Genomic DNA, 22535 nt, shown 5'->3' with positions numbered 1-22535 from the left:
ATAAATAGAAAATAAATCAGCACAAGAAATCTTTAAAATGTCTAACAATGAAATTAAAATAGCAGCAAGACTCCACACACTTGTGCTTTGGCCCCCTAATAAATAAAAAATAGATTAACACCACAAGACATTGTTGACATTTAACAAACAATGCAGCCTTTCCTTTTCAGTTATTTTAGTAGTGTTTTTGTAGTCCATCCATGGCTCCAATTTCACTAATTGTGCCCAAAACAATGGCCACCATGCTCTTTACTTAAACAGTAAGAGTGTAAACCAAATAAAAATATCACTCTCAAAAAACCAGAGCAGAAAACAAATAGTCAGTTTGATAGTAAGTGCTGGAGCGGATCACTGGAATGGACTGCTTGAATCGCGGAGCGCTGGGCTAGCCGGAAAACATGGATTGGATTCCGTGAAAAACTGGATCGGAGTTCTTGGATCGGCATTTTTCCATGCAGTCCGATCCGATGCCGATGCACGTTTTTGCTGATATCAGCAGCCGATACCGATCCGAATATCAGATCGGGACATCCCTAATTCAAGCTAATACTTACAATTAACTACTTACAAAGATATATGTCTTTGTTGATAAATCCTCGCTGACATACAGAACATCAACATGGCAGAAACATAAGTTAAATGAAATATTGGAATTCTTGTTGACCAATAAGAAACAATATATTAAAATGCAGAAATCTACACATACCGTAAAACTTCAGTTAAACACCCAGTCTCTTACCAGCCCGGTGTGGCTACACATTAAGGCAATAAAGGCCTGTCTCTATTAGAGGCCTGGTCTGGCTGCCAAACAGGAATATCTGTAGAAGTCCTTTGGACGTATAAAACCTGGTTTGCTACCAACTTGAGCTAATGTTCGTTAGCTGCTTAGATCGTACATACATGTGTAAATGTTTAACCTTTTGTCAGTATGTAGATGCTACACGTCGTTAGCTCTGTTAGATTCTTTACAATTCAGTCGTTGAGTTAATTTTACTGACACCATGAGCACCAGAGAATAATTCATTCAGATTTACCAGCATGATGGAAAAACAATCAATGATTCTCGTCCTCTGAAGCTGTCATAGAGTCAGATTTGTGTCCATTCCTCGATCACCATGTAGGTTATTTAGATTCTTTTACTCTGTGAGGGTCCACCTATCAAAAGATTTCATAAAGTTAATCCAAGTTGTGAGAATGCTGCTGAGAATTTGGACCATGTGAGGCTTCATGATACGGTCCCATCGTGTTTTCCAGCTCATACCTCCCAGTTCTCCCAGTTCTCCCAGTTCTGTTCATCTGCAGCGGCTTTGTTCCAGAAAATATTCAGACAAACATCAAAAAAACTTTTTATTTGAATGTGTTAAAACTCATATAACTCAATGTTCAGAGCTGGTCGGCCGTCAGCTGTACAGTAGTCTCTGCGGTGGTTTCATGTGCAACTTTTTGGCCAAGACATGGCGACGTGAGGCGCCATGCTGCTGGTTCTCTGAGGTTGGTCAGCGTGTTCAGGCCTGAAGGGATCCTTATCACAAATGTTTGTTTCCTTCATTTTTGTGTTTACGCAAGCAGCTACATGCCGAACACTGAAGAATGGCTCTTAGAGAGCTGGTAGTGCCGGTTTGACGTGACACTTGACCTCTGACGGTCACCTGATAAGACGCCACGGAGCTCGTCCTTAACAACAAAACAGGTTGGACGCTGACAGTAAGAACTGAGAGGAGCCGAGATCCAAGAGTGAGATTTAAAGGAAATGTAAAAGAGCAAAAGATTTGACTTTTAAAACTTGTTTCCTTCACAGTAAAGCAGAGATGTTACATAACCTGTGTGCAGCTGCTTCAATTCTTTAAAGATTATTTTTCATTCATGATGTTGTTTTCAGCGTACAGTTTGGAGTTCATGTTTTGTACATTCACAGTATTTTTTACCTCATTTCCACTTTATTGAGCTTTAATTTGACACCGTACTCAAACACCTCCGGGGCCCCCAGGAGCCAACATGTTACTGAGATTATTCTGACTGCAGTAAATAAAGATGGAAACAAGTGTAAATCCAACCTCAAGGCTTCACCGCATCACTTCACGCACCTGTAGGTGACACACGCCGTGTTCTTTCTCAACTCGCTCGCTTTTATTGACATTTACCGAGACACGAGTTGTAATGTTGCCGTGCCGGTTGCTGTTTAACGAGAGTGCACCCATCATGACACCTGGGCTGCAGGTTGGCGGTGGGTGAGAACACTTGAATTATCCTCGGGGAGAACGCGCCCTGATTCACCGAGTGACGCATTTGCCCTCACAGTGTGTAACAGTTTTTATGCAAAGCAGCCCCACCGGCCATACCACACACCGTGATGTTATATATGCTGGCTTATGCAAACGACTGACCTTTCACAGAGCATTTACATCAGGGCGGGAAATTAACTTTTTGATCCAGCGGCCTGTGTCTGTGAGATTTATAAATCCAACCAAACTGCTCATTATGACATGACACAGAGAGCCGACTCCAGGCTGACTCTGTCAGAGGCAAAGTTTGTCTTCAGACATTAATCAGCTGAGTTAATCATAAAGTTTCAAACTATTTCCTTAAACTGTGTCATTATTCGATCATCTGTTGCAGCTTACGTGGGAAACATTGGCAAAACAAGTGTATCCGCTTATTTTATTGTCTTTTTATTTGCACACACGTAAATCTGCATGAAATTAACAGAAAGAAGCCACAAACGGACCTCCGCTCAACCTAACGAGGAAAACAAGAACAAAAAAGAACTAAACTAATGTCATTCAGAAAAATACAACGAAAGATAAATGAGAACAAGAAGCACTCTGAGCAGAAATACTAACACATCAGTGAATGATAATCTGATATAAAAAAAAATAAAGAGAGAAAGAAGGTAAAATGTATATGTACACATCAGGAAAAAAATCAGGAGTAATTATAATTTCCTTTTCTAAAGACAGCGTCACTACATTGTGTTTAATATTGGTTGCACTGATTTTCAGTCGTTTAATTAAATACTGAATAAGTGAAAAAAGTGGTGAATTAAAAAGAGCTGAATTTGTGTCCCACAAAGGATGTTACATCCTCAACGTACAGATACCTGATCAAAGAAAGTTACTGTGGAAGGTTTAGGCAATAAAATATTAATAATAATAATAATAATAATCATCATCTTTATTTATAACATGCTTTTCAAAACAGAGTCACATAGTTCTTCACGTGTCAATAATCAAAACAGATGAGACGTGAAAACAGCAACTTTTAAAAGACCTGATAAAAACACTTTAGTGTCTGAGGAAATAAAAGACACTTTAAATGAACTAAAAACTTGCTCTCTTGCTCTCCGATAAAACTCTGACTCGACCGACCTGATTTTCTGGGGCAGATTGTTTCAGAGCCTCGCGGCCCTGACAGCAGACATTTTGTCCCCTTTAGTTTTCAGCCTCTGGGTCAGACAGAAGACCTCTGCTGCCCGACGACCTCAAAGTATGTCCTCAAAGTTACTGAAGTTAGCTGTAGGTGAGCATGCACCTTAAAATTACTCAAAGTTCACACAGAAAATCGAAAATAAGAACCATAACAGCATTTTATTCTTTGTGCAGCAGAAAACTGAGGCTTCTGTCTTCCGTGTCATCACGTTGTACACTGGTAATGACGACACTGCGCTACGGTACATGCGATGCAAAACCACGCAAAAAAGAATGATGAATCTATCACAACACTTTTTCACTCTGCTCATAAAAATGATCGTTTCTCAAAAGCTTAATAATGTACAGAGTTCAAATAACTTATGGAGTGTAAAGAAATATTTTGTTAATGCTAAATTTGAAAATCTTTTGGATCAAAATGGTTTCTGTTTTAATTTTGTAAAATCTGAAAAAATGTCCAATTTTTCTATTTTTTTAACGACACAATTTCAGTACTTTTTATTAATTATTATGGCTTTCGACTCAGTCTTTTAGCTCAGGTTGTACAGAGTTTAGGGAGATGAAATATTTGAAGATACTCCAAGAAATGACGTCACAATTTGCGAAAATACCAATGTCTGTTCTGGTGGGTCGTTTCTACTGCAGAGTTCAAAGGGTTAATTATCTGATTGGACGTTGACAGTTAAACCAGGACCTGAGACCCTGAGTCACGTGCTCTCAGCTCTCAGCATGTTTTCTTGGCCAGAGTTGTGGGTACCTGTCATCACGCAAGGATGGAGATTTTGGCTTCTGAATGCGGAGGTGTCAGCACAGATCTGATCCCAGTCCCTGTCACTTTAGTGAGCATGATGCATGATGGACGTGTCTGCGCTCTTTGCCATGATTTACACCGTCTGGTGCCAGTTAGACACATGTACATGTGTCAGAGTTAACACTAGTCCTGGTTTGCCCTTGAATTACTTTGGTGTACTTTGCCTTCCTCCTCTGGCTGTCAGGTCATCGTGTTCTTCTTCTCACATCGAGGCAAAGCTATAAAAGATGGTTTTTATGCCACTTTATAGTTGACAGTGAAGGGTTATGCCCTGTAACAAAGGTTGATGATGCAGGCACATGTTCCAACAACTAGTCCTCCACAAAGCTTCATATTTTAAAAATCCCCTCAAAAACCATTTTCCTTTCTTTATATCCCCTCAAATGTCCGACCACATCTTTACTGACTTGTATCTGTGCAAAGGTGTTTTCACACTCCTCTGCTGAAGGGGGCGATGTCTCTTCACTTCCCTAAAAGCTAAGATTCAAATGTACACTGGGCAGTTAGATAAGATACGTCACTAATGCGAAAGCTGATCGCTGTCTAATACAGGAAACACATATCGACCGGGGACAGACTTTGACACAACATCGGCAAAGAAACCTGAACCCTCGTCTACAGAGAGCAGAGTTAGCACTAGCACAATGGATGTTTCCACAGCAGACTTGTATGAGGGTCAAGTTTTTGGATTTAAAATGGACGCCTGAGCTTCCTTCCACTGCGTACCAAAATACATCATAGGGCTGCAAAATAATCAAATATTACCAATCACGATTTTGTCTTCCCACAATGAAATAAACACGAGCGACTGCAATATTAAGGTTCAAAATGAAAACTCCTCTGCACATCAAATAAAGCACTTCCTAAACAGCCAGCCTTCACTTCTGAAGATCTGTCATGGCGCTGTCCGTGCACCCCGCAGCAGCAACCTGTGACAAACTTTACTGTAAGCTGCAACTGCAGACGGCAAAACAAAAATCATCCATCATCACCTGATGTTTGGAGGTATTTCAGATTTAGGAGAAAACAAATCATAAACTTGTGTCTGTGCTGCAAAGCAACAAAATGAACCTGTTAAACCACCTGAAAAACACCACAATCTGCAGACCGATGAACACATAGTTAGTCCCTGTCTTTGTCTAGCATCAACTCAGACATTCATCACAGCGACGTTCCTGTACTTCACTGTATCGTGACTGATGTACAAACAACAACAACAAACAGCAGCAGATGTGTACCTATAGGGGACGCAGTGAATTCAGGTGAAGAAACCTTCTGATACGTCCCCTAGTCGCTGACTTTGGTGAACAACAAACTCATCATCTGAGTCTGGGTCTGACTGAGACTGTACGACTGTACGGCTGAGTCTCTCCCATGTTTCCTCTGACGCTAACACTTGCCATCTTGATTCGTTCTGCTCTGTCACTGATCAACCTACAGCATCAGTGGTGGTCGACTTTTTTTTGGCCAGTTCAGCATGTTGAATCGGCGTCAGTGACGACGGATCCCATCGGTGAATTAAATCAGTCTGTTTGTCCTATCAGCTCAGCACACGTGAAGAGAAACAGAAGTGAGGAACGTAAACAAAGAGCTAAAGTCCAGAGGGAGTGAGATCAAAACACGGTCCCACAGTCATGGAAAACCTGGAACAGTCATGAATTAGTTAAAATCACTAAAAGTTTTGGAAGAGTCATGGAGATTTAGTTGTGTGCAATGACAATTTTACAGTAATCTTTCATGAATAACTCCTGTGACATAAACGCAGATACATTTTCTGTAGCTGACGATGTAACGTAGCTCATTACGCATCAATATGTGACAACGTTTTGTTTACCATCACATATGTTTCCTCATTTTCTCCCAGTATTCTGTGTCTCTCTTCATGTTGACCAGCTAGCTGAAAACATGTAGTTTGAATCTGATATGTTTGAAGAACACCAGGAAAATAGGGCAAGAAAAATATTTTTTATACATAAATATATTTTTTCTTGAGAAGTCTTGGAGGAGTTTTTAAATTTTGTCCATGAAGCTGTGTGTGACCCCTTTGATCCATGAGGTCAGATTATTTTTGTCTTTAGCAGAAACGTTTCCTGATGGTTTGTGTTATTGTTCACTGGCGCACGGTAAATATGCTCTGATTGTGTTGTTAATGTGCTAACTGGCTAACTAGCATCAAGACGCTCTTCCTGTTTCCCTTTTTCAATGATGAATACAGACAACCACCGTCGGCAGGAGCAGAAGGTACGTGCTGGTTGACTGTTGTCTTTGTGGTGTGTTCAGGTGCATCTTTCTGGCCGAGACACAAGAACGTGAGGCGACTCAACAGGAGGCCTTCATCACCGCTAGTTCTCTGATGTGGTTTCGGTGCGTCGGGGTCTTAATTTACAGAAAAAGAAGATTACTGTCACAACTAATTTCATTACAAACAAAAACATTTTACAAGTTTTCCCAAACTTTAGTGATTTGACTAACTCAATGAGTTTTCCAGAACTGGAAAATGAGGTTGTGAAATTCCAGGACTTCTCCAGGTTTTCCACGACTGTGTGAACCACTGTGAGTGCATGAGCACAGACGCCTGAGATGATGGAGAGAGATAAGCTGACATTCATGGTCAAACAGTCTGTTGGACAAAGCCGTGGCGTTGAGGTGAGATGGTACGGCTGGCAACAAGATGACATGTTGCATGTTGGGTTTGCTGTGTTGAGAGACGCGTGCTGAGGAGGTGTGTCTTGACGCGAGGTTCGCCTCTCTGCGTGCTGGCCCGCCATAGGCTGCTGACTGGTGAGCTGGGATGGAGAAGACGAGGCAGAAAAGAGAAGGCACTAGGACCCAGCGGCGAGACAGTGAGTAGGCAGGCAGAGTGGGGCTGAGTCACTGCATGTGTCTGAGAGGCAGTCAGAAACAGAGCAGAGCAAGGGAGCAGAGGTGATCTCACACTCATCAGCACAGGATAACACAACCATGATGGGTTGACTTGGGGGGGGAGGCGGTTGGAGAGAGGAAGTGTGCATTCGCCACCACTTGCTCAGCCATGGAGACCAACAAAGTTCTACATTTTGTGCCTTCGGGTAAGTGATCACAGCTCTCAGAGCTTCTCCTCAGCTGTGCACGACACAGCGTCCACTGGGAGAACCTTGGGGTTCCCTACCTAGTGAAACCTGAGAACCCCCTGTGCAAAACATGTGCAGCCCACCTCCACTTCCACTGTGAGGGACGGCAGATGTTTGGCTGGCATGTGTTCTACTGTACATACTTGGTGTTTTCTGTGTTTGCTCTTTCTGTGTACTTAGGAATGCAGCAGCGTTCTGCTTGTGACAGAAATCCTGTTTTTATTTTATTTCCAGTGGAGGCGGGGTTGAACGAGCCCTGTTGTGCTCTCTGAAATGCAGATGTTTTTTTGCATTTTTGCATGAGTACGCCGTTTTTTTTTCCCTTCTTCTTCTCCTTGTTTATGTCTGGTATGCGACACGAGAGGTTCCTGCATCGTATTTCTTCAGTTGAGGAACTGAGGCTTTAGAAATGAGTGTGTTGCAGACCCCTCCGGAGGACGGCAGGCAGTATACCTGTCGAGCAGAGACAGCTGGAATGCAGAGCTCATAATGCACTTTCTCATGTGTTGCGCTGACGGGCTCGTGCGAGTGCGCTTGCTAGACGGAGAGGGATGGACACAGCAGGAGAAACCATGTGTGTGAATGTGCACATGGATCTGTGTGTAGTGTGTGTGTTTGTGTGTGTGTGTGAGATGGAGACAGACAGACAGATTAGTGTTGGTGACAGCCACAGGAGAGCAGCGAGTTCTCCCCTCACTGAAAGTCCTCTGAGAGACCAGAGCCCATTTGGAGGTGTGATGCGGCTGCCTCCTCACTTTCATTTTGTGGGAGTGGGATACTGCGTCTCAGTGTGTGTGTGTGTGTGTGTGTGTGTGAGATGGGGGCATTATGTGGGATAATAATGCGAGTGCGGGAATATTATCTGTGTGTGCACGAGTGTGTTTTTGTTTGCAGCGTATGGGATAATGTGTGAGGATGCTGTGTGTATGCATTTGTCAGAGTACAGTCGTGCTCGCGTGAGATGTGCAAGAGTGTGTGTGTGTGTGTGAGCGTCATGCACTGTGCACACTAACTACATCTCAGAGTGTGTGTCGGGGCGTGATGGACACTGCTGTGGCTCGTCCTCTGAAGAGTAATTTGCATTCATTTGCTTAGTGCTGATTAGAGGCGGAGAGGGCAGGTTTGATCCTTGCAGCAGAACAATTTGTTTGAGCCAACACAAAGGAATTCACAAGGTTTGTTAGTGCTCAGAGGAAAGGTTGAGGTTTGAGTCCAAATGTCTGATCCAGTAACGTCGTGTCCGATCTCTTATCCACTGAATCACAATTAATGTCACGTCATTTAACCTTGGCTCTAAATCAGCATATTAACGATCTGCTGCCCGCCAGAACAAAGTGACCAAAATATATCTGCAGGAATTTGATGGAGTTATTGATCCTCACCAGTGACTCAACAATTACTTTGCCAGAGGATTCGATTTCTCGCTTTCCAAACTCACTGTACTGCCATCTGGATTTTCAAATCAAAGCAGAGCGAGCTTTTGTGCGCAGCTTCTCTCAGCGACAGGAACGTGCTGTCCATCAGAATGTTCAGCTGAGGCTGCTCACACACACACACACACACACACACACACACACACACACACCAAAAAACATGTTCTTATTGTCATTTCTGAGCGTGGTGGCGATCCCTTATTGCAGCATATTGCAGGTAATCTCCCACATGGTGTCATTATCAGTGGCAACCTGCCGACAGGTGAAGGAGCAGCTGGCGCTGTGGGAGGAGGTCAGGAGAGATGGGATTCACTTTATGGAGCTGTAAATGACCAAAGAGCTTCACAGCGTAATGATACTGCAGTCAGGGTCTGATTTCACACTGACAGCGTGCACATTGATTCACCGTCTGATTTTTGTTTGCTCGCAGTCAAAATGGAGCAAACGCAGCCTGAAGAAGGTCAGCGTGGGAACGTCTGTACAGAACGTTTCAGCTGTGACGGCGACGTCGTCAAGGCTACTTCCTGTTTGTTTTTGTTCTTCAGTTATGAAAAGGTCGTTTTCAAAATAGCAATGGGCGATAATCTGCTATTAAGGTTGCAACAGTATGATAACCATCTCAGAAAATATCACATTATCATGGTGTTACAGAATTTATCTTATGAGTCCGACTGAGACTTAAAGAATGAAAACAGAAAGTTTATTGTTGGTTGAACAAATATTTTATTAATAGAACTGAAAATTGAAACCATTTTTTAAAATTGAAATATGTGTTAAAAAGTCTCGGCTTTTAAAAATACTAAAAAAAGTGAGATTCGTCAGTATCATAGCAAATGGACACGATATGATAACCATCAACTTTAACGTCACAGTCTACCTTCAAACCTGGAAATCGCTGCAACACTATTTGCTTCATAGTGTTCTAGTGTCAGTGGAGTGTTGCTCATATTGCCTCAAATTCTGTCGTCCATATTGGTTATTCAGAGTAAATTGTAGTTAACCCTCTGAAAGCGGATCTCCTGTGGACGGCGGGGCTCGTTATTTTCATGATCCTGTTTAAAATCAATCTAAAATAAAAACTAGAAGAGCTAGAGAATTCATTTTTTTGCACTTTGTTAAAGTGCAGTCAACAAAACATGCTTATATCTAAAGTGCAGCTTAAACAATTTTACTCAACTCCAGTGGCGCTGGTTATTTCTTTAGCACGATGGTCAGGGAAACGCTCTTTCTTTTTAAACGACGACGATATCGTAGTTTGCACCAGATTGCTTTTTCTAGTCGTGCCGGTTAACGTTCAAACTCAGGTGGTGTCGCTTTAGATGCGTTAGCATGTTAGACGTGTTTCCAAGTACATACCCGACCGCTGTTCTGCAGTGTCGGTACACTGCTTTTGTCTTGTCCACTTGTTTATTTCCATCTTCGTATTTTACCCTGAAACCAAAGTGTTCCCAAACGGAGGACTTAAGGTTTGCGGGTGGGTCTTCAGGTTCGTCAGGCTCACTTGCCATGTTGTCAAAATGCGAGAATGCGCTGCACAAAGTGAAAGCGGAGATTTACGGTCGGACTCGGTCCGTCACTCAATTATGTCCTTCGGGGAACTAGATATTTTAAATGGTTCGGCTCGCAAAAACGGAATTAAAATATAACAAAATAAAATAAAATAATATCCTGCGCCCAATAATTCGGTACAGGGTCGTGCCGAACCGAAAGTCGCGTACCAAACGGTTCGACACAAATACATGTACTGTTACGGCCCTACTTTCTACTGCAGATCAAACTATTAAAATGACTTTTCACTTTACTCATAAAAATGATTTTATCTCAAAAACTAAAAAATTTCAATCATTCAAACTTATGGAGTGTAAAGAAGTATTGTGATCATGTTTCTACGTGTAAAAATGTTTTGGATCAAAATATTTGTATGTTTATTTTTTCAAATTCAATAAAAAGAAACATCAGATATTTGTATTTTTTCAAATTTATGACATTATTTCAATACTTTTATTATTTATTATGATCAATTATTGTGACACATATGAACATGTTCAGAGAAATGACATCACAACAGGCAGAAATACCAACGTATGCACTGACAGACAGTTTCTGTGACGGAGGTCAAAGGGCTAACAACAAACAAAAGAGTTCTTGTTTCAGGTCTTTCACCTGTCATCATTTCTTTAAACATATCCTCCAGCAAGAACTTAAGATATTCAGCATTTCAACTTCAAGTGACTCTGTAGCAACTATTTAGCTTTAATAATGTCACTAAAAAAAAGTATTTTTGGTTTTTCAAATGCAAATTTATGACTTTAACTAACAGTTATCGTCATTATTGACGAATCAGCCGCTGATTTTCTCAGTAAATTGATTTGTTTTTCAGTCAATAAAACGCCAGGTGAAAAATGCCTCTTGCAATTTGTGTAAAGCTCAAAGTGACTTCTTGAAATTTATCATTTTGTCTCAAACCAAAGAAAAAATATTCGGTTTAATGTCACTGAAGACAAAAACAAGAAAAAAAACAGGAAATCCTCACATTCAAGAAAAATGGAAAAGAAAAGTGCTGAAAAATGAAACCAACACGAAAGTACCAAAAGCTGCAGTTCCTCTAACGTCCACTTGAGGCTCCTACAGTGAGTCCGTCCCCACAGACCTCCATGTTCACATGTAGAAATCAACATGTTCACAGCCTGTTTGGTGTCTGCAGATCATTTCAACATTCATGGCAACTTTTATAGAACTCACCTGTTTACATTTTTATAAAGGCCATCAGTGAGTCAGATCCACCCCTCACTCCTCCACAGCTCCGCCCACTCACCCAAATATGGTCACTTCTGGCTCCAAAAAAACAAGATGGTGACGACCAAAATGCAGAACTCAAGGCTTCAAAACTTGAGTCCGCAAACCAGTGGGAGACGTCACGGAAGCTGCATCTACTACTTTATACAGTCTAAGATTTTTGCTTGAAATATGATCAGTTAATTATCAGAGTGGTTGCTGATTAATTTTCTGTCCATCGCGTCCTCAACCTCTGAACTGATTGGCTGTCATCTGACGTCAAGAAGCCTCTGTGTGAGATCAAATGTAGTCAGCAGATTTCCGGGCCAAGACTTCCTCTTTATTGTTTCCAGTTTGATCAGCAGCTTGAGACCGGTCGAGGCAACGTTTGGGTTCATCTCTTTAATCTGACGTCAGCATATGAGGACAGATAGATCAGAAATATACGTTGATGAGAAGCTAAACTATCGTCAGACGATATCCGATGGGCGGTGAGATTGAATTTCAGCCAATGCAACCAAAGCCCGCTCAAATGTAATTGGTCAGGACCAAAGAAACTCTATGACAAGATAACGCATCACAAGCTCTGCCAGTGGTACAAAATTATATGATAAACACCACCAGTCTCCTCAGTGGGCGTGGTCGTCATCCCCCTGCCACGTTTGGGGGTGTAGTAAGCGTCATGTTGGGGGGCGCTCAGCCAGTAGAGCGGACGCCCTGCGTACGAAGGCTTTATCCACGGCAGCAGATCGCTCTGTGTTCCTATTGGTCAGAGTGACGGCTGTGACGGGAGAAGTCGTGGAAGACAAAAAGAAAATGCTAGACGTTCTGTCGGGATGTCGTGAGGCGTCCCAGACGTGGCGTAGGTTGTCGTCTACTGTGACACACTACATGAGATGAAACGATGCATTATTGTGCACGACACTCATTGTTGAGGCGACACCGTATGACACCTGCGTCTGATTATAATTGGGCTGATATCGTGTAGCGTGAACCTGCACAATGTGAGCCGTCTCAGTTTATCAACGGTCTCTGTCATTACTGAAACTACAGACAGACACAGAACGCTTCAGACACGTAACCTGCTGCTCACAGATCCTGCATGCAGATATCTGTTTATCCAGATGATTGAGTGCTTGATCAAATTGTTTTGTAGCGAGTGTTTTGGAGAGCCCGTTCTAGTGTTTGCTCAAAGATCTGAATCTGTAAAAACCAGAATTATAAAAACTGTAAATCCAACCACTCGAGCCGAATCCACATCTCTGCCTGCTGCCTGCCTTAAGCTGTCGTGATTAAATCGACTGATCACAACATAAATGTGAAATGTCCCGGAGCCATGCCAGCAGGGTGTCAATCTGCAGGTGTGACATACAGACACACACACAGACACACAAACACACAGACACACAGACACACAAACACACAGACAGACAGACAGACAGACAGACAGACAGACAGACAGACAGACAGACGGCCTGGTAATCAGTGCTGCAGCCGTGACCTGCAGAGCCAGAACGTATCAGCATGGAGGACACATCGTGGCTGTGTGAATTAGTAGTTGGACCATGTGGAAGTGGAGGTGTGTGTGTGTGTGTGTGTGTGTGTGTGTGTGTGTGTGTGTGTGAGTGTGAGTGTGAAGATGGATGAAGTGTGCCTGCGTGCGTGCATGTGTGCGTGCTGTAGATGTGACAGTGATCTCTGATCAGTATTCACCGCTGGCAACAGATCTCAGAGGCTCCAGCCTCTGAGCACAGCCATCTGGGCAGAGGAGAAACACACACACACACATACAAATTATTATACAGTACCACACACTAATATACAAATACACACCAGCTCTGAAATATCACAAAAACACAACAACACGTGTGTGTGTGTTCACACAGAAGCATTTTCTGAAAATTCACACACCTATTTGCACGTTCACACAGAAGCATTTTCTGAAAATTCACACACCTATTTGCACACGCGCTGAAATAAACACTCGCAGCGACTTTGTCACAGATATTGTCCATCCACACACACACACACACACACACACACACACACACACCACGCAGCATGTTAATTATATACACACTTCATTCTATCTACACACAAAACAATTATGTAGATGTGTCAACATACACACTCGTCATGCACAGTTCAAGGAACACAGAAGGAAGACGACCACACAGACATTACAATTACAACACACACACACACACACACACACACACACACATTCTCTGTATATCTCTGTCTTACTCAATCTTGTTTGTTTTTGTTTTTCATGTTGCTTCTCCCACACACACATTTACATCCACACACACTCTTTTATCTGCGTATTTGAATATGTAACACACATGCACACACACACACACACACACACACACACACACACACACACACACACACCATGGTCAGAAAAGGGAAAGCAGAGTAAAGACTGTGTTTTATTGTAGAATATAGAATGTTTTTTTTCCAGTCCTGCACAGCTCAGAGTGTGACAAAAACACTTCCTGTCATTTTGGCGCCAGTCAGACCGCAGCAGTGAAACGGTTTCAGGTTCGACCATGATATGGAAATTAACCGTTATCATACCGCCTACATTTGCTTATCTATGATACTGAAAAATAAACAGCAACTGGTCAGAGAATCTCACCTTTGTTTTAGTTTGTGGAGACTTTTAACACAAACGTCCATGAAAATAAAAAAAGTTTTACAAATAAAATTTTTTGTTCAACCAAAAAAACCCAACTTCATATTTCTCTTGCTTTAAGGGTCATCCTGACTGATAATAAAAATAACTGTGTAATCTCGGAAGCCGTTATATTTTCAGAGATGGTTATCGTACCATAAAAATCTTCGACAGTTGCAACCCTATAACTCATCCTCACTGTGACCTCGTCACATGTCCACGTTTGGTCATGGACTTTCCACGTCCACATGTGACGTCCAAGGTACCCTGGGTGTGTTGGTTGGTGACGTTCTGTATTTTCACCACACTGTGTGATTAGCGTCTTTTAAATCCCCTTTTAAAACGTTCTTTTATAGGAAGTCATTTATGAGTATCTGATATGTTGCCAGGTTTTATCATCGCTCTGTGGCCATTTTATTTTATTCTGCTCTTCCTAACTCTACGTTATCGCCCAGTGTTTATATGTTTTATCATCACGGTGCTGTTTGCGTTTTGTTTTATTGTTGTTTTAATTCATCTTGTTAAGAAAAGTGCTTTATAAATAAAGTTTATTGTTATTATTATTATTATTATTAAAGCCTCATAGTGCCCGCTGCCCGTTAGAGCAACCCAGTCTCACTCTGACGTTGTTGAATAACGGCACGTGGTCAGTGACACAAGCCGTTCTGTCATGTTGTTGTGATGCAAGGCTGGTCGTCGTTGTTGTTCGACGGTGCCCGGTGGCGTCGGGGGGGAAATGCGGTGAGACAACAAAGGTTAAGGCAGCAGACATGCAGCAAAGGACCACAGCTGGAATCTAACCTGTGGTCGCTGCAGCAAAGAAACTGCCTTTGTACTTGAATGATTTTAAAATAAGAGAATGAGGATGGTAAAAAATACCAGACACATTTTGGGCTGTGTGTTTCTGCAGGTGAATTCTGCAGAGTTCAGTCCTGCGTCGGTGAAGCTGCAGCTCGTCCTGATATGTCTCCTCAGTAACGCAGCTGTTTGGTACTTTGGAGCAATTTGTGGAGCTCATTGTGAACATTTGACCCACACTCTGTCCCACATTCATCCCTTTGGTGGACGGAGGGTCACTGCTGCTTGTCTGCGTGTCCTTGGTGAGAAGTTTAATTCTCCTTTCTGAAAAACGTTGTTGGACTCGACTACACCTTCAACAATTTGTCAGGATGGGAAAGGAGCTGAAGTAACCATCGACACACTCGCTTCGTTTTCCTTCAGCTTGATTCATCCACATTTTGACTGTTGAAATGTTTTGTGAGAACAGACGTGCACATCATCATCATCGGCCTTTCTTATGACACAAACAAAGCTTATTTTCCAGAGCTGTTGGTATTTATACGTGTTTGTTCCTCCTCACCATCACAAGGTTTCCGACAGTCTGACTCATTTGTATTGTTCCTAGGAAGCTCTTACTATCTCTGCGTTTTACTCCTGTGTGTCTCACAGTTCCATTTATTTATGTCGCAGTCCTGCACCCCCCCCACACTTCCTGTACACACACACACACACACTGTGACATGCAGTAACACACACTTGTCATTTGTTGATGCAGCTCGGGGAGAAACCGTGAGCGCCGGGTTGATGCATTGAATCTCTGCACTAATGGAAACACGCAGAATCATTGTCTCATCATAATGAGATTTCATCGAGGTCTGAATCAACTATTATTTTGATTATCTGATATTTGTGTCAGTACTTTTTTTAACAAAAATGCCAAACGTTTACTGGTTCAAGATTCTTAAGTGAGAAGAATTTTTACTTTATTTTGGCACGCTGAGTAAAACACAGACGTTTGCAGGCATCACTCTGAGCTGTGGGAAGTTCTAACAACAGTGTCTCTCTATGTTTTGTGCAGATTAGTCGATGATGAAAACAGTGGTTATTTGCAGCCCCAGTCTTTATGCAGTTAAGCATACAGCTTATGCAGGCACGTCACGGCACGATAAGTCAAGACCACAGTTGAGCTAAATATGGGTTAAAGAATTTTAAAGAGAGAATACTTTCATAGCTCGTCTCGTCTAATGTTGAATTTTTGTTTTTCTTGCATTTCTCCGCAGTCAACAGTGGATCCAAACAAGGCAAATGTTCTTCATGAAGTTAACATGTGTTCACAGACTTCTTATGCCGCTCATGCAGTATAATCTAAGTGTCATTTATGCAGTTGTATGATCAGAACTTCACAAACACATGACTTTGCTTTCACTTAAAACGTTATGATTAAAACACGTTGGTACAAATAGTTTCCGAGTAGTGTGCCAGGGCCAACTAGGTCTCATTCTGAGCTCGTCAAAAACGGACACATCAGACACAGTTGAAAAAAGCCGTCTTTTCACATCGGCATGACATGCGTCTGGTCGCCAATATCTGTATCATTATGTGGCAGTGCCAGGGGGAAACGCAGCCGGGCAACACTGAAAGTTAAGGCAGCGGAAGTCCAACAACCACAGACTTTCACCCAGGAGGTCAGTCTTCACTTCCTGTAAGATTGTAAAGCCAAACCCTGTTCTTTTGTCCTAAACCCAACTACGTGTGTGTGTTGTTGAAGGCAATAAACATCAGTTGTACCGACGTAGTGCTTTTATTTTGAAAGAGACTGTATCAAACTGTACATTTCCTGTGAAAACAGAAGTGTATTTTGAAAACAGACAATGCATGTAACAGGCTGAAGTTGACACGGCGTCCCAGAACGTCAACAACCAACACACCCAGGGTACCTTGGACGTCATATGTGGACGTGGAAAGTCCAAACGTGGACATGTGACACATGGCTGGAGACAGTGGGGTTTTTAGGCGTGAGCGTCGGAGGCTTCAGCCCTGAATGTTTTATAAAAAGACCCTAAACTCAACAGGCTGCATGTATTTATGTTTAAAAAATAAGAATAGACCTAATAATAATTTTTTAAAAGCTGTGGATCTAAAAGTGTGTCATTTCATTCAAACATTGAAGTCCTCAAAAATAATCTGATATCTAAAAACCAAAGTGTTGTCTCGTCTGCGTCGTTAAATCAGAACACTTTGTGTGAACGCGTACGAGAGAGAGAGAGAAACACACTGGTAATCACTTTAATGTTGCAGCTGGTAAAGATGGAGCTCATTTGAAATGCTTTATATACTGCCGGGTAGTTTAATAAATTATTATACATCATGATTTATTAGTTGATTATATTCTGTATTATTAATCTAAGTTTTCAAAGTAATAATAAATGTAGAGCAGCAGAAGAAACATGTTTCCCTCTGAGATGTCGAGGAGTTGAAGTATAAAGGAGCGGAAAATAGAAATACTCGAGTACAAGTACCTCAGAAATCTCAAAGTGTTGTGTTTCTGCAAATAACATCTACTGATATTTTTAACATTGCAATTTATCTGGAACAATTGAACAGTTTTTTGGGTAAATAAAAAAACAGAGTGCATTAAAAAGCATCAAAATTGATCTTGTTCCTAAAAATAATTTCCTGTTGGAGGACTCTCCCAGCCCCCCGGGCTGAGCCTCTGATGTCCTCAAATCCTAGAAGCTGCACTTCACTGCACGAGCTGTGTGAAGCTCTTGAGAACAGATATTTAGTTGTTGTTAGATGTGGACACCTGTGACTTTGCTTTATGAAGACTGTTTGCCTTTTTTGGATTCGTCGCTCACTGTGGAGAAATGTGAGAACATCAGTGTTTCCTTCACACGTTTAAGGTAACACACGCGTGCAGCACGGAGATATTTGATATACAAATGATCATTTTACGGTTGAAGTACTCTTTAGTTTCTCAGTGTTTATATGAGCTGACTCAGGCTCTTTAGTTTTATCACTGAACAAATACACAGATGTTTTTTTAAACGGAGCAGACAGATTGAAACTGTATCTCAGTGGTTTTATGTCCCCACTTATTCAGAAGTTATTGTGTTTTATGTTGCAGTCGCACACTAATCACTGCAGTTTACAGTGAACAGTCCTGAAACGACAGCTTTGAAAATGCTTCAAGCAACAGAAAGAAAAATGTACTTTTATATATTTATTCACAGCGGTGAATTGTTGGATCTTTGTTGTTATTGTTTTTAATCAAATATAAACATTGACATTTAATATTATTGTAATTGTTATCAATCTGAGCATCATTATGAGAAACAACAGACTCTTAAACATCATAAACTGTTTTTATTACATTTATAAATTAATATTACTGCAACAAAGTCATTGTTGACAGTTTATGTTCATCTATTGACCGAATCAGGCTCTAGTTCTAAAGGCAGGTTAAAGGGATAGTTCAGATATTTTTAAAGTGTGAATGTCCAGGGTTCTTATCCACAGTCAGTGTATCAGTTAAAGTAGATGTCAGTCAGTGCGCCCCCAGTGTGGAGAAGCAGGCAGGAGTCTCACATTAAAGCTAAACAATGAGCAGCTGTGGACAGGTCAGCAACAAAATGTATTTAAGCCACCTAAAATAATCTATGTCACTTTAACTGTGCACTGTATTAAGAGTATTTTCACTGCTTTACAGTTCTGATGTGGGAGCTGTGAACAGTTTCAGTTCCCCATCTTTGCTCTCGTCAAAGCCAGACTCCACTGGTTCATTTTATCTCTCTGAACACAGGAGCTGCTGCTCTACTGCTGCCTCCATCAGTTAGTGTGTTTGTGTTGGTGTGTGACTTTGGTGAATCTGAACTAACACTTTAAAACACCAAAGTCACACAATAACACAAACTAACTAACTGATGGAGGCAGCAGTAGACCAGCAGCTCCTGTGTTCAGCTGTGTTAAATCACTGTTTTCCTCACTGGAGTCTGGCTTTGACGAGAGAGATATAACAGCTTCATTTTCCTGTTGTGAATCACTGTCAGACATCAAGACGAAGCAACCTGGTCACTGACTTACGGCGTCAGACACCAACAAAAAAAAGCTGTCTTTCTAGGGCTGACCCAAAAAATTTAAAGCTTTGAAGCTTCGTTCGATGGAACGGGATTCGATTGTGAAAAAAAAGAATTTGAATGTTCAGCCTTTTTTTCTACCGTTTTTTTGGGGGACCTTGAACGCAACACCATCTCCGACAAGGAAATAGAAAGCCCGACGTGCAGTGAATGGAGACCTATTATCCTGCTTGAACACAGACATCTAGATTCTTCCAACAATGTGACTCAAAATAATGATAAAATAGATTTTATTGATGATTATCAAAAATGAAATCGAAGGTCAGCCCTAGTCCTTTCATATGGCCCGGTCCAACAACCACCGGTTGTAAAGCCAAACCTTGTTCTTTTTTTCCTAAACCCAACCACGTGTGTGTGTTGGCTAAACGTAACCACGTTGCGCAGTGCAACCAACACATACAGGGAACCTTGGACGTCATATGTGGACGTTGACAGTCCATGACCGAACATGGACATGTGACGAGGTCGCAGTGAGGATGATGATGGATGAAGCAGAGAAAATATTCAAAATATTGCGTACACTTAAACTGATTTTTTTAGGTGGCTAAAATTTGTTTCATCACTGACCCCGTCCACAGCAGCAGATCGCTTAGCTTCAATGTCAGACTCCAGCCTCCCTCACATCTACTGTGGGTAACACACTGACTGTGGAGAAGTATCCCAAACAACACTTCAAAAAATCTGAACTGTCCCTTTAAGACCAAGAATAACATCACCAATTAATTCCTATTCAAGGACAAAACGAAGTCTGGCCTTAAACTGACGTATTTCCAAATGTTGAGTCGATGTCGGAGGAGTTCCTGAAGCAGGAGAGAGATGTTCATGTACCAACACCAGCTCTGCTGCGTTCCCTTTAACATCCCAACTGTATCACTAACTTCCCTGTTGCTCGCTCCACGACGTCTCCATCGTATTTAGGTCTTGTGATAAATCTATTTTAACCTACAAACTACTGTTGAGGGTCCAGTCTACACACTCATCCTCTCCCTATTAGCACCATGTACAGATTTAGCCTGTAGTTCCAACATGGTGTTTAACGTGTTACTTCTGCAAACCTTTTAATTCCACATGTCTCGTGCTTTACAGCAGCTCCAGATGTGGAAGTATAAAAAGCACCTATTGTACAGTTTTGTCTTCTTTTCCAATGATGAGATAAAACGGGGTTTTAAATACTGATGTGCTGCATCCTACAGGAGCACCCAGTAATTATAAATCTAGTCAGGCTAAACCCAGCTACACCAGTGCAGTTATTTTTACCCTGATTATATGGGCACAAAGTGTCACAGGCAGTGGAAATAATTGGGAAGTTCTTTTTATTCACAAAATTGGATGCGTAGCGCTGTTTATTTGTAGCATGCATTGTTTTTAGCAGCAGATTAGATGTTGGAGTGTTTAAGCTGTTTCCAGTGCATGAAAGTCGAGAAGAGAAACTGATGTTGGTGTAGATTTGATCCACTTTAATTTGACTCCACAGATTCTTTTAAAGCAGATTGTCAGTTGTCTCTAGATTTAAAGTCAAGGATCATTTGCTGAGTCATGAGTTAGAATAAATGCACACAGACATCTCTCACATGGCGCACACACACACACACACACACACACACACACACACACAGGATGATGAGGTTGGTGCAGCTCCTTCACTGCGAACATGAGCGCGCACATCAATGCTCGTGTTTAGAAGATAAAGCCAGCACCCACAGTGTTGGTGGTCCCTCCCCATCTTTGGTCATGACGGGCCGCCCTGGTTTGCTGTTGTGTAATTAGGCTACAGTTCACCGCGACCCTGCAGCATGTGCACGCCCATCCACTGCAGATTAAAGCCTAGTGTACAGGTTACAGCACAGGAAGCAGTCCTGCGCACAGCTGAGGTGTTTGTTTCACTTCCTATTTAATATTGCTCTGGTATGATCTACCAAGGCTGCACGCCGGCGCCTGCACAGAACAATTTGTACTGTGCAGGCTTCTTTCTCCTTTGCAGTGAATTTAATTTAAAACCAAAAAACAAGAAGACAACAGAGCGGTTGGTAGACATGGCGCTCCGCTGCTCCCCTCCTCTGCATTCGTGCACCCCCTCCCCAACACAGTAATTATTCCAAGATGCCCGTGTCGATGAATTCCCAAACCTTGATTGCAAAGAGCTTCTCTTCCCGTGTGCCCGAGCAGAAATATGACTGTGGTAAATAGAGTGTGGCAGAGTGTACAGCAGGGAGAACACACACACGCCTCATCATGTATGATCCATGCATGTTAAACACAACGCATCATGACCTGCAGAAACAAGTTGCATCATGTGCTCACACTGAGGTTGTGTATACGCTGCTGTTTTCATGCAGCTGTTGAGTATTGACTTTGCATACATGGCATGATCTTTACGAAGACATGTTTCACAGCGTTCCTCCTTCGCTCTGCGTCTGACGTCCTTTTTGTCCTTGGTGCATGTCGTGATGGATTAATTTACATCATCCATACACTGTGGCACCAAAACTGTGTCCATGTTTTATTTAGTGAACTCAGTATAATGTCTGTAGTTAAGGTCTGTCTGAGGAGTTAGGTGTTCAGGATCGTCGTAGTGGGAGGAAACTGGGACTGATTAAGCAGGGCCTCAGTGGGAGGGGGCCCTCAGAAAGCCTGAATAAAAAGGATTTTTTATTTTTATTTTTAATTAATTAGTGCCACAACTAAATTAAAATTATCTGAATAAATTGGTTGAAAGACTGAACTTTGTATGAAAAAAATAGTGGAAGCCCTCTGAGGGTTTTTTTTATGTTTTTTATTTTATTCTATTTTATTTTATTTTATTTTTGGCTTATGGGAGGGGTGTACCAATTTAAATGGTTGTATATTGTATTTATTTACCGCCGATTGTTACAGAAAACATTTTGTCTGAATTTTGGTGATTTGCCTTCCAATTTTTGGAACTATATTTTGGTGATTTTAAATGTAAAACATGCCTGCTAAACCAGCCAACAGGTTTGGAAAACAGGTTCTGGACTTGGAAACAGTTGCATGTTTTAAATTGCCAAAATTTTGCACCAAATTTAGAAAATTGCTAAAATTTTGAAGGCAGATTTCTAACATTTGGACAGCATATTCTCTTTAAAAAAATGGACAAAATTAAGCAACAAAATTTAGAAAAAATGCCCAAATTTGAAAGGCAAATCACCAAAATTTGAAAAGCATATTTTCTTTTAAAACTAATGAAATTTTGTGGCAAAATTTGAAAATAAATAAATAAATAATAATTTGGACAGCAAATTATCAAATGGCAAAATGCAAAAATTTTGCACCAAATTTAGAAAATTGCTAAAATTTGGAAGAAAAATTCCCAAAATTTGGATGGTATGTTTTCTTAAAAAATAAACAAAATTAAGCACCAAAATTA

The 22535-nt window shown here is 41.5% G+C and overlaps 1 protein-coding gene across 2 annotated transcripts in view; it reads left to right on the top strand.

Annotated features, from left to right (window-relative positions):
• Positions 1–7118: 7118 nt before the first annotated feature.
• Positions 7119–22535, top strand: part of slc4a11 (solute carrier family 4 member 11) — a 156396-nt gene continuing 140979 nt past the window's right edge. Inside the window, exon 1 of one of the 2 annotated variants that reach the window (XM_050062113.1) lies at positions 7119–7304. In XM_050062113.1, the coding sequence (XP_049918070.1) occupies positions 7268–7304 (37 nt within the window). In that variant the 5' untranslated portion in view covers positions 7119–7267. The remainder of the gene's footprint in view (positions 7305–22535) is intronic. The other variant, XM_050062114.1, reaches the window with a different exon arrangement.

This window comes from Epinephelus moara, chromosome 14 (genome assembly GCF_006386435.1).
Source record: "Epinephelus moara isolate mb chromosome 14, YSFRI_EMoa_1.0, whole genome shotgun sequence".
In the NCBI taxonomy this organism is placed as follows: Eukaryota; Metazoa; Chordata; class Actinopteri; order Perciformes; family Serranidae; genus Epinephelus; species Epinephelus moara.
The sequence above is the reverse complement of the archived record's forward strand: the minus strand, read 5'-3'. Positions and strand labels throughout refer to the sequence as shown.